General features: G+C 37.9%; 1 protein-coding gene across 3 annotated transcripts in view; it reads left to right on the top strand.

The window, feature by feature from the left end:
• The window catches only part of ICE2 (interactor of little elongation complex ELL subunit 2), a 37,430-nt gene extending 26,310 nt beyond the window's left edge, over positions 1–11,120 (top strand). For all 3 annotated transcript variants that reach the window (XM_054214147.1, XM_054214148.1, XM_054214146.1), the window contains 4 exons: positions 5,231–5,315; positions 5,410–5,460; positions 5,959–6,217; positions 9,291–11,120. In XM_054214147.1, coding sequence (XP_054070122.1) covers positions 5,231–5,315; positions 5,410–5,460; positions 5,959–6,217; positions 9,291–9,482 — 587 coding nt within the window. In that variant the 3' untranslated portion in view covers positions 9,483–11,120. The remainder of the gene's footprint in view (positions 1–5,230; positions 5,316–5,409; positions 5,461–5,958; positions 6,218–9,290) is intronic.
• The last annotated feature ends 7,074 nt before the right edge of the window (positions 11,121–18,194 follow it).

Here is an 18,194-nt window from a genome sequence, read left to right as displayed (position 1 = left end):
TGAGTCATATACAACATGAATTATCCGCAGGAGTGGTAAAAATATTTCTTGATGAAATGTGAGCTATAAATGTATCTTAGTGTTTTGTGAAATCATTTTAAATAAATTTGTTATTACATACCAAAATAGAAAACAAACAGAAGATCAGATATGTGTCTCAGAGGATACTGATTCCTTGGCCTTTGAGCTTGCAGTATGGGAAAAGGTCAAACGTTAGTTATCTTTCTTTGAAAACAGGCAATAATGTTCATATTTCTTAACTGATAACATGTAGACAGTTAAGATACAAGAGAATGAGGAAAAACAAGCAAGATAGGGTTAAACCAAGTTCTGTCATTCAGAAATAAGAAATTACACGCTTTGAAAACAATTTACCTCTCATAAGGCGTGTCTCATACCTAAGGTACTGAAAATAATTTTCTGGCTTTGCAGAAATCAAATTCCTCATAGGAAGAAGAAAAATACATAGCATAACTTTATTGAAAACTTCTTCCCATAGCTGTGATATTCCTTGGGAGTTCTGAACACTGGATGATCTTACTTAAACAAACACGTTTTCCATTGTCCATGTCTAGTTGATCCATGAAATTTAATTTCCTAATATGTGTTATGACTTGACACATCCCTGTCAAAGGGATGGTCTTTATACTCCTTGTCCTGTATTATGCAGCAGATGGAAACAGGAGATAATGTAATAGAATCTGTGAATGGGAAGTAACATACATTCAGTGAGAATGAAGCAGGAAACTACAAATCCTGTGTAGAAGAGATGACAGCTGTAATTCAGAGCACAGAAAATAAAAAGCCAGTAAAGCAGGGCTAAAAAGCATGGAAATGTTAGCGGACAGATCTTACTTGTAAAGGCAGTCTATCCAAAATCACATAAACCAAGCACATTAGGAATGCAGTATTATAAGGAAAGTTAACAAATGTCCTGTAGAAGATGCTGTATTCATGTTTGTACAGGGACATTTGAAATGTCAGGAAATTTTTTATGTCTATTAGGATACATATGTTCTGTAGAGAAGTGAAAATGATGCATATGAAGAAGGTGGCCAGGTTATTTTAACAACCGCTTTAGGATACGGAGAGCTCTCTGATACCAATTACCTTGTAATTAGTAAGGTTTTAAAAGGGAAAATCTGCAATGAAGTGGTTAGTCAAAATGCATTTTAGAATATGTTTGACACTTCCTATGGAGTGAGGGCAATCCTGTTTGTACAGTGAATGAATGTTCTGCAGTGTGGACTGCCTCGCTTTCCTGTTGTTGAAAAAAATCTCTGTTTTTTATGGTTGTTATGGCAGCAGTTGTGGCCTGTGGTTGCCTAACCTTTCCACTTGTGCTCTGAATCACACTTTTGCTGTTGCTGGCTCACATCAGAATACTATTTTAGAAATGCTGAGTTCTCTCTTCCCTAATCTTTACATAGAAATTTTGCACCCTATCATAGAATTATGAGGTTTATGTGAAATCTAATGTATTTGAGGTGATAGTTTTGCTGATTGCATCTATCTTTGTCTCCTGTCTATATTTAATGGAACTTACGTTTCTAATTTTAAATTTTAAAAGCATCGTTTGCTGTGTTTTTTCCCTTTTCTAAAAAAGTCCTCTCAAAGAGATAATTATGCACACAGTTCTCCATTTCTAATTATATCTTAACGTACAGTACTGAAGCATTTCTGCTCTTTTTTTTTTTTAACAAGCAGAACAGTATACTGAATTGCACTGAAATTTAGCTTCCTGTAGACAATTGTATCAATATTTTTATTAACACTTAGAGAGTGACAAGCAGTGTGAGGAACTATAGAGAGAGGGATAATCTGCTTACAAAGTACACAAACTGAAAGAGCACACATCTATCTAATCTCCCATCAGTTACAGGATACTTAACATATGACTTGTGCAGAAGTTTGCAGACAGCTCATCCAGCCAACGCCCATTTTATAGAGGCTCTCGGGAGTGCAGGAGAAGGCAGGCTGCATGCTGCAGGAGTTCTTCTGGCATAAACAGCCATCCTCTTCTGATACGGAGGTTCCTCAGTGTCTCCTTTGTAGATACCTGCTATAGCCGTGAAGCGGATGCGGAGCCCTAGACTGCAGGTTTCCGTGGCCTGGCCTTTGACATGCTCTCTCTGTGTGCTTGGGAGAAAAAGTCGTTGGGACTGAGAAACACTGGTTATTCCAATGATATTTGTTTGTCAGCTCTTGGATGCGCTTCCTCCAGCAGCAAACCCTGGCGTCCACAGGGATTCTCCTGTGCGCTCTGAGGAAGCACAGGATTACTGTGGGTTGTCACTGTCCTGCACAGTAAATCAGTGCTCCCAGCATGTGGGGCAGGCCCCCTCCCAACACTGTTCTTAAAAAAAAAAAAAAAAAAAAAAAAAAAAAAAAAAAAAAAAAAGAAAAAAATCTGCTGCAAATATGGAGTTGGACTCCCAGCATGTCACCAACTTCTAATACTGATAGAATATGGAATTTATTCATGTAGGCAAATTGGGGACTGCAGATTTTTGGTACTGCCAAGTAGTTTCTAATAGAGGTAGGTAAAAAGACATACATGGAAGTAAATGATCCATTTTTTGAAAGAGCATCTACCACAGCTTTTAATAGGAGACTGTTACCATATTCTACTTACGGATTCTTTCTGCTCCCGTTGAGAAATACTGCAAGGTCACCATGAAATTCTGCATTTCAGTTTGTCTTTCTGGGGAACTGGGAAAAACGCAATGTTGCAAATGTCCTGATTTAGTTAGACGGCACTTTGCAACAGAAAGCTTTATCATGAAACTCCAGGAGCAACTCTCTAAGGGTGATAATATCCCTGTATTACGGACAACTTAAAATGGGGTGGGTATCTCATTCTTGTTCATTAATCTGATACCTGAAAGTAAGACTGCTGCTATCGTGTTTAGTGTTAAGCAGAAAGACAGACTTGGCTTCTCAGATCGTGCTATAATTTGAATTATTTTAAGTGAAATATCACGTCCTGATATTTTAAAATGAACCATAGTAGAGCCATAGACTTACTGCTCTTTTTAAATTTACCCCACAGTATGAGTGTGGAAGTATGGAACAACTGTTTGAAAACTGTTCTTACCATTACTAACACAGTACTTATAACTTGCATTCTTCTTCAGACAGTTCTGAGACCTATATAGATCTCAAGTGAATCCTCTAAAATTGAAGATTTGAGCATGTAGCAGACCTCATTGTTAAATTGCTTAGGAGTTCTTGGATCTCAAAAAAACTTACTTCACTGTCTCAACAATCCTCTGTATTGCCAATAAGTATGGATGGAAAGTTCTTTGGACCTTGATCTGTGCCCCGTAATTGTCTGATGTTGTTCTTCAGTGTTGTATGGCTCTGTGTGGCTGAGGGAGGAATCTCATAGCTCAGCGCAGTGACTCAGCAGTGCTGGCAGCTCAGGAGATGAGACAGAAAGCAGAAGTGTAACCATGGCCTCCTGCAGAAATTGCAGGGTGTGATATTAAGTTGAATTTTTAATTTTGTATGGTCTCAAAGAAGGTTGTGATTGTTTGCACAAAACCAGAGATATTATCATCAGACAAACTTGAGAGTGCTCTTCCTCCTCTTGCTAGTAGAGCACCATGCTCAGTTGTTGATTTAAGTGCCCTTGCTGCTCAGATAGGAAATCCTGCATCTGCAAAGGGACGTGTTTCCCAAATAAGATACTTGATCTAAGCAGTAAATAAAGTTATGATAAGCTTTGTTGATTAATGGGAACATTTTACCCTGACCATTATTCACTTATTTGCATTAAGTGCCTAAGCAAAACTTACTGCAAAAAGACTAGTTTACCTTCACTTGAATAGGGTAATATTTGCCTTTATTTAAAGATTATTTGAAAAATGGGTTGGAAAGAAGTACTTACTGTATGGGTAGCTTACTGAGTGTCAAGTGTTTTCAATCAGTCACTTCTCAAATGTAAGATGCAGTAATATAAATTAGGTATGAGTAGTTCATAGATTATTTTTTTTTGGCCCCACTATGCTGTCATTGAGTTTAGAAATGGAGAAGTTTCTGCTTTGAGGAAAGGCTGATAAGGAATGGAGAACACAAATAGATTATTTTTTTTTTTTTATAATGACTTCAAGTTTCTCTTCCTCTAGTCAGCAATGCAGAATATTAAACCTAGCTTCTTAGTCTTGCACAAAATACTGATATCAAGAAAGGTAACAAATGCACGGTGTTTAAAAGAAATGAGTTGTCCTAGTGCATTTTTCTTAAATTTGTTAAAATAAGAGTTCTTTTGTGGTCTTCTTACACATCACATAACAAATTACTAGTAATGTTTAGCTTGGAATGCGAAGTGCTTTGATTTAGCAGTTTTAACTGTGCAATTGAAGCTTTTACACTTCCAACAAGAGCAGATTTGTAGTAAGGCGGTAAATTCCATGGAGTAGGTTGTATTTTATTATGCTGCCTTCTCCTCATCCTCCTTGTGGGAGCTGGAATAGAACAGATTTCTAGGAAAACCTCAGCATGAGAGAGAACCTGAAGGTAAGGCACCGTCACCACATCAGTGTACAAGCTACGATAATGATCTTTATTGCTTATCAAGTGAAAACTTGTTAGCCTTTATTTTAAAAATGTGATGAGGAGAGCTTTGAATTGTTTCTCCTAGCTATGCCAAAGACAAATAGTCTTTAATGATTTGCCATGAATAAGGCCTGAATTGTAAATTGTAATTTTTCAGGTGAGGGTAAAAAAAAAAATCAAGAGATGAAGGTACGTAGTCCCCAGAAAATCAAATAACACAATTGTTTGTATAACATATCAGAATAGAAAAACAAGTATATTAAACTCAAAAGTAGATTTGTTGTAAAAGATAAACTTTCATGATCTGTCCAGTAAGGAAGCATAGTGATAAGGATCAAAAGAACTTGAGAAGATACAAAGTAAGTGATGAGATTAAGGCCATGGCAAAATGAGGTTGTATATCCCAGACATCACCCAAGATGTAAGATTTGCTGTTATCATGGGTATCTCCCTGAGTTAGAAAGACAACCCAAATACGGATGTCTGTACTTAAAGCAGGTATACACTTTACTTTCCATTATTGTGCAATGTTGGTAAATACTTTTCACTGTTCTACATGGTAAAAGAACAAAATTTTTTATTCCTTTCAAAATGCATAAGGTCTGGAAATCATCCTTTTGCATTTGTTCTCTTTTATTTTTTGTGTATTAATTGAATTAATATTTTTCAGGACGTATTGATGCTTTTACATCAAAGCTTATTATGCTAGAAAAGATTTCTCCAGAAAGTTTAAGAGAAAAACTTGGATTGATTAAGTGAGTATTTTTGGTAGGTTTTTTAGTAATGAATTTGAAACCCTAACAAGCCTTGCAAGTTACTACTTTTGTAATTTTTTTTTCTTTTTTGCAGGCCTGCAAATTCATTAAATATACTTCACCACATTTTGAAGAAAGTGTCTGAGTAAGTGATCTGTTCTTTTTCATTGTATTTATTTGCAACATTTTCCAGCTCATCCTGTTTCTTCTGCTTGTCTACTCTTTGATTTTTATTTTTCAGATATATTAAATATTTTACAGATTCTTTTAGGTCTAGCATAGCATAATGCAGTACTGTATAAAAATGTGTTTAGGATTACAGGTTTTGTATAAATGTTGCTAAGGAATAAGAACTTGATTTTATGAACTACTTATTCAAAAAGAGGAGACTGGATGCTTCTGAGATGATTGAACAGTCACAGGAGTGAGTTGTAATATTATGTATGTGAGGTGACATTTCACGTTTGGACTTCAGTTTAATTCATGCTTCTTTGTCCATAGTGTTTTTATAAAACGGGGATTGATAAGTAAATATTGAAAGACGTTTTGCTTTTGTGTTAAGAATTTAGTAGCTATCCTGATCAAATGAAACAAAACAAAAACATTTAAATAATATTTTTCATTTTGAACTTTATCTTTTTAGTTTGCAGGAGGGCTCTTACTTATTAACTCATGCTGCAGGAGATTCATCAGTTGCAATCTACAAGAGTTCTCTTGACAAGACGACGAGAGCATCATATAACTTACATAAAGCTCATTGTGATCTGCCTACTGTACCTGCCACTCTCTCGGTCCCATGGGTGCCGCTAGATCCCAGCCTCCCTTTGCCCTACCACATGAATCATGGAAGAGTTCCGTGCACCTTTCCACCTGCACCCCAGGAAGCCACGTGGAAACAGAAGGTCAGTATCACACTTGATGGAAAATCAGATTAGCAGTTTTGAAATAATCTGTTTCAGTCCCTTGGATATATAGCTAGTATATTTATCTGTCATCTTCGGGGGTCAGAGAGACCTTTTAGAGTACTGGATCCACTACCAAGAATAGGAATTACTTTTTCCTGAGAGAAAATTTCAGGTGAGATTCATCTCCCCTAGCTTTAAACATTTCAGTATGGAAAAACAATGTTTAAGTTCGTTGTGCTGTTAACAGGTGGAAATGGAATATTTTGTAAGATGCATCTCCACATCAGGGTGGGCCTCTTAAAGAGATTACAGGACTCGTGCTGTAGAGTTGTCATTTTCTCTCTAATGACTACAGGAGTAAAGGTGATTAGCACAACTGTAGACAGGTAACATCAGGTAAGGTGAATTCTACTGTCAGGGTCTATTCCACTGAGCTCTTATTACAGTTCTCTGTGATACATTAAGTGTTGGGGTTTGTTTTTTTTAAAAGACACTTTTTTTTTTTTTTCCCTGTTTGATGGCAAAGTTCTTTCAAAGTGAAGTTTTGCATCTTTAATGAGAGCTAATAATACTTTTGGACAGCAAAAAGAATGTAGCATTTGGCTTAATTAAAAGCTTTGTAATTTATAGGCTTGCAGTACAGCTGAAACAGATACAATATTTTCATTTATAAGGATTTTCTAATTTTGCCTCTGTGGTGGTGCTTTTTTTTCTTCAAACAGTTTCAGGAAGGACCTTTTAACCTGTTTTTCTGTTTTTTCAGTCTCACCTTGATCTCTATTTGTCCCTCTGTCTTTCTCCCAGATCTCAAAATCTTGAACTTGTTGGGCCATTTCAGCAGAAACTGACATGCGTTGCAGGCCAAAGATGTTAAATTTTAACCATCTTAGTGAAAATAAGTAGCCAGGTAGAGAAGGGGCATCCAGATTAGTGCTTGCTCTGTGGAGACAGCAACGAGCACTCAGCTGTAGTAGGTGAAACCCAAAATCTCATGCAGACAAGAGAGGCTGTAAGCAAATCAGCCACACACAAAAAAAAACATGTCAGAGCTTTTACATTGCTATGTGTGGGATAATCGTGTGGCAAGACAGAAAACCAAACAAAATTACTCTTTACTGAAAATGTAAGTACTTTCCTCGGTCCTCTCATGCCACTCTTTGAAGTCTTTGATGTCTTAATGTATTGATTCCTGATTTCAGTGGCTTGAGTGGAGCATCTTGCATCTGTTCTTGATTGTTTGTCATTTTTAACGAAGCTCATGTAGGAATAACAATGATTCTTTACAGCAAAAATAAGGTTTCCCTTTTGACCCTCTGAAGTATCTTAGCGGTGTTGGACAAATTGCCATTGATCACCTGTCTCTGGTTGCTCTGAACTCCTTCAACTTAGAGGAGACTTTCATTGCAGTTCGGGCAGCTTCCATGATGTACAGAAACTTAAATTCTCATTGGTATACTGTTTCCTATGCAGTGAAACATTTGTAATAATGTTTCTATGCTTTACTGTTTCTGAAATAAGAGTAATATGTTATTTTGTATAGAGGCGCATATACTTTGTTTAGAGGCATGGGAGTACCTTAGTTTAGGAAAACACAATTTCTGTGTCTCAGACATAAGTAAAATTGTGTGTGGATGGCTTACTCCTTTTTACTGAAAATTATCAACCTTATGCAGCATTTATATGTTGCGTTTCTTCAGAGTGCAGTTAAATCTAAAGAAATAAAATGTTTTAGATGTTTGAATGTGATCTTCCTTACAGACATCTTTTACTCATCCAGACTCAGGACAAGTAAAAATTAATATAGTCTAAAAGTTGCTAACATCTGCTTGTTGTTGCTGTTGTTTTAAAAACAGAATAGAATTTATTCTGAGAAGAAGAATTAATTGTCTGCATCTAAAGAAACTTTTGATAGAAATTCTGTGGTAATTGTTTAGGAATCCAGCCGCCTTTGTAGTTTATGCTGATGAATATGTGATGCATATCATGCTTTGGAAATTTCCCAGAGATCCCACCCTCAGCTCTAATATTTTGAACAGGTAGTACGACACTTTAAAAGTAAGAAAGTTTTCAAGCATTATTTTTCTTCAGCATATCACAGAATGGCAGGGGTTGGAAGGGACCTCTGGAGATCATCTAGTCCAACCCCCTGCCAGAGCGGGGTCACCTACAACAGGTTGCACAGGAACACGTCCAGGCGGGTTTTGAATGTCTCCAGAGAAGGAGACTCCACCACCTCTCTGGGCAGCCTGTGCCAGGGCTCTGCCACCCTCAGGGTAAAGGAGTTCCTCCTCATGTTTAGGTGGAACTTCCTATGCTCAAGTTTGTGCCCATTACCTCTTCTCCAGTTGCCTGGCACCACTGAAAAGAGCCAGGCCCCATCCTCCTGACACCCACCCTTTAAGTATTTATAAGTGTTGATAAGATCCCCCCCTCAGTCGTCTTTTCCCAGACTGAAGAGACCCAAATCCCTCAGCCTTTCTTCACAAGAGAGGTGTTCCAGTCCCCTAATCATCTTGGTAGCCCTTTGCTGTCCCCTCTCCAGCAGTTCCCTGTCCTTGAACTGGGGAGCCCAGAACTGGACACAGTACTCCAGGTGTGGCCTCCCCCGGGCAGAGTAGAGGGGGAGGATGACCTCCCTTGACCTGCTGGCCATTTAATCATTTGTGCAAAAGCCACATGCTAACCATGCCTAGCTTAGTGTGACTGTGAGATGTTTTTCAGGCCCAGTTATGTGTTTTAGCCACATCCTGACTTCAGATGAGGGCAAAGTAGAGTTGTGCATCAGTTCCGAATTATCTCATGCACTTTGGTTTTTTTCTGCCAGAAGGAAATCCAGGCATGTAGGCAGGAAAGGGGCAGGACTGGGCAGATCCCACTGCTGACAGGAAGACCAGCTGTGCCTGTCAGCCAGTCCAGATGTGCCATCTGAGTCTGGCTGGAATGACGAGAAGTAGAAGGCGGTTCTCTGAAGGTAGTTGTATGTGTTTGTGCTTACTAAAGATTTAAGATTATTAATTCTAGTTTTTTGTTTTTTTTTTTTTTTTTTTATTCTCTCCCCATACGTATCTAGATGACTGGGGCAAAGGGACAATCTGACACACCGTATGAGGGAAAGCCAGTAGCTATGGAAACAAAAGGCAGTCCAGCTAAGCGTTTTAGAAATGAAGGTGTGGCTACAAAGAAGCTGCAGAAGAATTACTGCAAACAAAGAATGATGAAGAAAAAGTGGAAAATGAAGTACAAGAAAACGCAACTGAAGTAGAGATAGCTAAACCATGCTGTGATAAGTATGATCTGGAGAAGGACAAGAGGAAACAAAAAGTCTGAGGCTTTCTTGCGTCTTCAAAGAAACTAGAACAAGCTGGCAGGGGAAACGGCATGGCTGAAACATTGTATAAACCTTTAACCCTTTTTTAACTTCGTGGATGTATTTCAAGTGAAAATCTCAAATTCAGTCAGAGGGAAAAAAGAGCAAGCATCTGCAGCTGAGGTTAGGGGACAAAAGTATCTTCTGTTGGTCTCACAATTTTTGTAGAAAAACTACGGTTTGAAGAATGATGTGGTGGTTGACAGCAATATCTAATGTCCCATAACAAAAAGGAAAACAACTTTTCAGCTTTCTTAATTCTTCCAGAAGCACTACAGATTTTTATTCTGACATAATTTAAAATTATATTTTACTTTGTGCAATGTGCATAGTGGGAACAACTTGGATTTAATTACTTAATTCTTTTAATACACAATGTCTACCAGTTTTTTAATTATTTATAAAAATACATTTTCTTTTTAGGATGGTGCAACAAATGAGGTTTGATTAACAAAAGCTGTGTCTATTTGAATAGTATGTGCCATAAATTTGTACTAGGAAACTTACAAGTACAGCTAAACAGTTAAAATAAGTATATTTTGCTCCCCCAAAACAAATTTCCAGATTTAGATTCTGGCATGTCTTCAAAAATGAATATTGCAGTTATTTACTGCATTACTGAATGGCTACAGCCTAAGTCTGATATCGGATTGCACACTGATATGCAGTAGCGCTTACCTGAGGTATTAAGGTTTGCCTGGAGGAACAAGTGATAGGATCAAGGCCGTAGTCATCATTCCAAAACCCCAACCAGACTAATGCTGTACATCAGTTGTTTGCTTGAAATTTAGAGCCAAACTGACAGAGTGAGGTTAGGAAAAGTGAATACTTACTGTCTATCAGAAGGCCAAGCAGTGTGATGACATGCATCCTAATGAATATGAGTTATATGGAAAAATTAAAGTTGTTTTAAATGTTAGTATAGAAATGCATTGTGAGTACATAAATGCATTTCTCTGTATTACAGCTATTTTATGGTACATACTTGGTGTTTCATCAAACAATTTCAACAGAAACAGTTCTTGAAATTGAGGCTCAAAAACTATAGTCTCTATCATCGCTTTTGTTTTGTGTTTTCTGGATTTCTGCCTATATTTGCCTTTATTAGGAGTATTGTTTTTAGAAGAGTGCATAAATTATTGAAATCTACAAGAATGAGTCCAATAAATTCTTTCCCATTTTTGCCTTTTAAACAATACGAACAACTCTTTAAATGTCTGGGCCAAGTTTTGTTTGGATGGTGTTCTGGAGAGCTGTTTGTATGCATGCTTAAACTGCTAACACACAAAACAAAGGCCTTAAAGATGTTCTTCCAAGTCTTTTGTTTGGACTAAAGAAGTTACCACGTACGCACATCTGACGAAGCATTCTTCTGTTCACTAGGGCTTGACACACATTAATGTCATGAAAATAAAAATGAAATATTTAAATCGTTTACTGGGTATACCTGTTATAAAATCCTGAAGACAGTCTTTTTTAAAGCAGGCTTAAACAATGAATGTATATTAAAAAATGTTCTTTGTGAAATACAAAGCTTTTTCTGAATATTTTTCCCCCTGCTGTTAGATATATTTATAGTATTATTCAGTTTATTCTTTTATCTCTTTTTGCAGCTTTTAGCTGCAGTGATATGCTAATGACAAGCTGAGCTGGTGTAGAGCTGTTTGCAAATTACGAATAGTTCTGATTTGAAATGCACTTAGTGACCTTTCATAATAGGAATATTTTAGCTGTGAGTCATTTTTGCCAGATAACTAACTCTGTGTGGGGATTCAAAGCAGTTTGCAGTTTGTATATATAAAAAGTTTTCCCAGACTTGTATGGAATTTAGTTTCTCAATGCAGTTTCATATGTTAGAAATGTATGATCTATTTGCCCATATATATATATATAGAGAGATATAGATATGCCTAAAAGATTTGCATCTTTCTTTTAATAGTATACTGTTATACTACACTAGTATACTACTAATGATAGTATACTAATTGTAGTTTATTATCTGTTTAGAGTAGGTAGGGAATCTGGAGTTTGTATACAACACATGAGATGGCTTTTTAATGCACAGTTATGTTTTATTTGATTGTTCTCTTTTGGATTAAGTGGGACTGAGGTGATTTGATTTAAGATGAGTTAGGTGTTTGAAAGACTCTGGTTTTGTTCACGTATCATGGGCGGGAGTACCAAAGTATACTCCATCTATATTTGCATCTAAAATAAAATTATGTTTGAAGGAGTTTGATAAGAGGAGAAGGGAAGAGTGATAGCATGTTTATTTCAAGCAGTAATGTCTGAAATTTGAAACAGAGAAAATGTCTAAACAAAATAATTGGTAAAAAATATTTCAGTAAACGCAGAAAACATGCTAAATATTAGTTGCTGGATCGCTGGTTCTATATAGTCTGCTCCTGAAGGGACAGTTACCTGTGTAGGAGAAAGAAGGTATACAGAGGAATCTGACTGTTGTGATGCCACCAAAGTATAAATACCTAAATGTAACACGGATTGTAAAGCTGCAGGAAGCAGGAAACTATAGCCGAAGGAGAATGAGTGGGCCTGGATCTTACCCTCCACGTAACTCTTGCTCTACAGGTAACTAATACTGTTTGGGGTTCTTTTATGTCTTCTACCCACCGAGTTTAGGAAAAAAATTCTACAGATCTCACAATCCTGTCCTGTAATTTCAGTCTTCAGCTTTCTGTTTGCAACGGATTGCGTGTGTTTCTCTTGCAATTTATATGGCTTGTTTTAAAATGGAATTATTACTTTTTGTCACTCTGTATTGTAAGAATATCTTTTACGTACGGAGTGCGTGGTTAGATGTAACTTGTCCAGTTTAAGAATATTCTGATTTTATTTTTCCCTCATTAGATTCTTTTTTTTCTTTATGTAGATATACCTGGTGGTAAAGGGGGAAGTATGTGCTCTCCTATCTCATCTCTGTATTCAGTTCTCTCATAACTTTTCAGTGTGGATGTTCAGTGGTAATGGAGCAGCAGCCTGTGTTGCTGCTTGGGATTATTTACTTCTGGGTGCAGGGCTTTATCTTTCCTAAGTTTCATGCTGTTCTTGTTGGCCCATTCATGCAGCCTGTCTGCATCTCAGAATAGCGGCTCATCTGTCCACTCTTAACTACCTCTTCTTCCCATTTGGTGTCATCTGCAAACTTGGTGAAAATTGGTTCTATCATGTTATCCGGGTGACCTGTAAGAGTAGTGAGCGGTACTGGACCTGGTATCAACCGCTGAGAAGCTGTGTTCCTGACCAACTCGGCTGCTAGTTCAGTTTTGAGCCACTAACCACTTCACTGAAAATGGAAGAAACCCTCTGAGAACGCGGGGTTTTCCATGCTGTGTAAGATCACTGATAATAAGTCTGGTTCTCTCCATTCACTGGTGGTGGTTATCTGATTAAGTTGACAGCTTTGTATCACGTTCAGGCAGTCTGAAGTTAGTTTTGGAGGACTAGAGGGGGAATTCTTACCTGGCGTTTGAGATTACTCGTTGACATACGTGTAAAACCGTGGAACTTTATTAGTTCTTTATCTTAGCGTGAATAACTGCAATGGGTTATTGGTTGTGAAATCTAATTTTTCTTTATTTCTGCAGTAATAAGTGTTTTCAAACTTCGTTTGCACTATGCACTAATGGATCACTTACAAAGTGCGTTCGTTCCCATATGTGACTGGCTAAACCTCTCCACCTTCTCTGTTTGACTGAAAAACGTTTTAGGGATACAACAGGTGCTTTCTATGTACAATACGTTAGGAATAGATTTACCGTGGATTTTTTCTCTGTCTTCTAATGTAGCCTAGCAGCTGGAAGCACAGAGAACTGGGACCCAGTGACCAGACATCCATTCCTCTGCTGGCAGGTGGGAGCTGCCAACAGAAGTCACTGTCCAAACCTGTGCAGTGAAGTTCAGTAGCAGACATTGAATCATGTGAAGAGGTACGTCTTTAGCTTCTGGTTTGCTTGCCCTGTATTTTAATAGCAGCTTGTCTCCAAAAGAATATAAAAATCAGTTCAGACGTGGTCTTTCAGAATATTTAGTACTGACCTCCATTTAAGCTGCTTTTAGTTCTACTAGTAGAAGGAATTGGAGCATTTTCACTCTCTCCCCCTAAGTCTGACTGGATGTATAACTTTCTCTGAGAAGTTAACTAACTAAGCTCCTTCTTTCTTAACAACATACAGTCTTTCTTAAAAGTGTGGGTACAGCCCTTCCCAGAAGCACTGTCATCGCTTGACCTGTTATATTTCTCTGTGCTAAAAGTATGTTTGCTGTTTTTTAGTTGTTGTTCAATTGTATTTTTCTGCAGAGATTCTTAGATTTTGTTTGCAAGTTCAAATTCCATTAGTCTATGCAAAAATTATTATGTTCAAATGTCTTCAAAGATACATTGCTGTATTATATATCCCAGATTAAATTTCCTTCTGAGTGACAGAAAACAATTTTGGTGGGCAGCTGACAGTCTATTTAAGCACAGAGCATTTGAATTACACCCTGTCTAGCTTGTAGGTGGAGAATTATTATTGACAAAAAGCTGATCCAAGATATTCTCTAGGCTGCTCTTACTTATGGCTATATCTTGAAGGCAAGTCAGTCCCCATTTTGCTGTAAGACTGAGGGGACACCATTGTCCTATACCTTGCCGAGGGACTTCTTTGGTTTTGTTTTTATGGAACTGCAACAATACACTGCCGATTTCTAAATTGTTTGTAGAATAATTTAGTGTAATGATTATTAAACAGTTTCAGTCCTAGCGCAGACTTCAGGCCATTCCTCAGTATCAATACTTATCTTTTCTGTGGGGTAGGATGCTTACCCAGTGAGCAAAAAAGGGGGGGGGGGGAAGACATGAAAGCCCCATTCTTCCACAAGACATCATGGAAGTTCAGTAGAGGAAGCAATCTTTCTTATAATTGTTTGTGATTAAAAGATTTCAATAAATATTAAAAGAACATTGTCACATTTAACTCAATAATAGGAAGAGAAATAGTGAATAATAGTAATGGGGTGGGCTATTAAAGAACTCAGCGACATACTCCCTGATTCTTTGAATGACATGTAGCAGCCACATCATTCTGTTTATTCACAGCATGTTTTTACAAGTGTACATTTCCTATTTGTGGTAGCCCTATTAGAGGGAAACTGATTGTTTATTTTTCCAATGGGCAATGTCCTTGTTCAGAAGAGCTAAAAGGAAAAGTGTTGTTGACCAAAGCTATATAAGCCAGCTTCCTTCAGCTTCACGGTGGTAGTTCACATTACAGTTATACGGATATATTTAGTGCCAACACTTCCAAAAGATGTATAAATACATCTCGGTTTCACTAAAAGTTACTCAGAGGAACTTAGCTAAACAGTTTTCCACATGTGCGTGAGATTCCTCTGTTGTAAGGCAGCATGAATAACTAGGAATGTGACATTACCTGCCTGTGCCTCAAAAACAAGCATGTACCCATCGATGCCTCTGCCAAATGAATATAATTTGTGAAGAAAGAAAAAGAGCAAGCTCTACCATGCCAGATATTGTCAGAATTCTTTGCACAAAGGTAATGATCCTGACTCTTAAAAACCTAGAGTTTTAAAATAATTGTGAGTTTTAATAAACTTTGACATACTTTAGAGAGCACTTTGAGTATTTCAAGGGTATTTCAAGGCTTTTGATGCTCAAGGACATGTGACTCAGATTATATTTTTGAAATTTTACCTTGAAGTGAGAGCTGTAGACTCCCCTTTCGTTCCCCACCACTGCCTTTTTCAGGGAATCCTGAATTCTTGCATCACTGCAGGCTTTTAGAAACTAATGCCTTCAGAAGAACGGCAAACATGAGACTGTCGTAATGGTAATGTTGTGTAAAGGCAGTCAGTCGTTTACTAGCAATGACTTGTGTGAGCACCATGAGAACAGTTAAATTTGTATGTTTACATAGAAAAAGAGCTAATGAATTCCTCACAAAATAACATCAAAGATGATAAAGTGATGCCAAATGAGGACGGGTTGTTCCCTATCTATTCCATACGCACTAAAGGTATTCCTTTCACAATGCTGTGACTGCCCGTGCTCAGCACAAACATCGTCAAAAAGTTTGGGCATTTCTTTTATACAGATTTTTTGTGATCTTGTAGTAAACTTCCAGAGTTTACACACGGGTTCATAGGCAGGTATCTTTAGATGATCAACTGTGAAACGAGAAAAATAGACAAAATTTTGACCAGTCTAGTGCTTTTTCAGACATGAATCTGAAGTAAAAAGTAGCAAACTCTGTATATCTGGGCCTAGAATCGGTTGTTGGGAGCAGTTATTCTCAATTAGAGTTTACTTTTCTGTTTCTGGGTTAATTTTCTGACTTGAGCACACATCTGTATACCTGAGAGCTTGACTGTTTCCCAAATACATCTAACAGAAAGTCTTGCCCCTGACTGTTAATCCTACCTCCCATAGGGTTTGCTGCTACCACAGCCACTGCTGTAGTGCATCCATGCTATGCTTTTAAAGGAATGATGCAGCATATCTGGTGTCACTGAGATCCCCTAGCTCTTCTCGTGTCAGTTCTCCCTTCTGGTATACTTTTGGTGCAGAAAGAAAAACATAAGGATTTTCTGTAAATAAATTTGTAAATACCTGTGTTAATAATCAGTGTAGCCAAATTCACTCTGAGGTCAATGCTTCTAGTGTATTTTTCAGAAACTATTTAAAAGCATCTATGAATAAAATGAGAACATCTGTTTAGAACTTCATTTCATCGCTGAAAATCGGATTTGGAGTAATGATGCAACCTTGAAAATAATTCAAGTCTGTTCATGGCTCTTACCTTAATGCAGACTTTAAAATGTGTTTATCTCCTAGTTGAGCAAACAGCAGGAGTGCCATCCGGTGCCAGGCCTGCTGCAATTGATGTTCCTCTACATTCAAAAGCTCCACCTACACAATCTTTGTGCAAGCCGTTCAAAATAAAAAACCAGGAAGAATGCAAAAAAATTCCTACTGAAACAAATCACTCATCAGTCTGTCCAATGTGGGCTATACTGCCTGGCAGACAGAGCCCTTCAACAAATATTTTAATAGTCTGGGTAAATTTGAGCTTAAAAAAGAGAGAAGGAAGTATCTGTCAGAACCCCATTGCTTCTTGTCCCCTCTGCTGAGCCCATCGTGTAGCCATGTTAAACCCTACCTCAGCAGTCAAACCCCATTTATTTCAGAGCCATGTAGTTAACAGAGCCAGTACTGCAGTTGTGCAGCTCTGTCCCCTTGATTGACAGGAGGGCAGTGGGCTTGTGCAGCTCTCTGCATATTCTTTGTTAATAGCAAGAGTAATAAAATGAAAAGGAGGTATAATTACTGCATAGCTGCACATGCTACGTCGAACAGATTTTGTAGTCATTTCCAAATTAACAAGTGCTCACGTCACAGTTGAAATTCTTTGGCTTCTTTGTGGGTAACCTAAGCAGAATCCACAGTAAGATTGATTAGATGGGCTTGTTTAGTCCAAAAGCAGCGCACTTAGGTTAAGAAACCTGGAGAGGATATTGTACTGACACTGTCATTATCTCTGGAGAAAAAGAAACTTGTGGGTCAATAGACCTGTCACTACAGCCTTTTTTTTTTTTTTTTTTTTTTTTTTTAAATAACAAGCAGTGAATTTGTATGCGGGTACATGAATAAATAAGTTTGTTTCCTGCCTTCACCGGGGAAGATATTTCACATGGCATTATATTTATCAAACGAATGCATTATCTTCCATTTATAGATTTTCTACCACCCCAAATAGACAAACTGAGAAGATAAAATATTGTACACATTTCTTTGGATTTTAAATGTCTGTAGCTTCATGCCGCTCTGTGTGTATGCATGTGTGTTGTGGTTTAACCCCAGCTGGCAACTGGGACCATGCAGTCATTCACTCACTCCCCCCGTTGTCCTCCCCCCTGAGTAGGGTAGGGAGAAGAGGGAGAAAAAGGAAGAAAAATGGGTGGGTTGAGATAAAAATAGTTTAATGGAACAGTAATGGAAGAGAAAATAATAACAATGGTAAAGGACTCCACAAAATAAGTGATGCAATACAATTGCTCACCACCCGATGATCAATTGCCCAACCCATCCTGCGCAGCGATTGCAGATTCCTGCCCCGCGGCCAACTCCCATTTATATACCAAGCATGCCGTCTGTGGTATGAAATATTCCTTTGGCCAGCTTGTCCTGTCTATGCACCCTCTCAGCTTCTATGAGAAGCTGAAAAAGTCCTTGACTTAATATAAGCATTATTTAGCAACAACTAAAACAATAGGATTTATCAACATTATTCTCATACTAAATCCAAAACGTGAGAGCTACTGGGAAGAAAATTAACTCTATCCCAGCTGAAACCAGGACAATGTGTCAGGCTGTGGCTTAATCTTCAGGTTCTAGCCTTCTATGCTGGCAAAACCCTCCTGAAGGCTTTCTTTGGTACAACCTCTCTCCGCAGGAAGGACAGCAGCCCTCTGTCTCTCCATGTCTGTTCTTGTTGATCAGTCAGCTATGCTTCCACTCCTTTCCTCCGCTGTTTGGAACTCAGTTATTCTACACACGCTGTGATGGCTGCTCGTTGTTGTATTAATGCC

Source organism: Rissa tridactyla, chromosome 9 (assembly GCF_028500815.1).
Source record: "Rissa tridactyla isolate bRisTri1 chromosome 9, bRisTri1.patW.cur.20221130, whole genome shotgun sequence".
Classification (NCBI taxonomy): Eukaryota; Metazoa; Chordata; class Aves; order Charadriiformes; family Laridae; genus Rissa; species Rissa tridactyla.
This window is presented reverse-complemented; position numbering and strand designations above follow the sequence as displayed.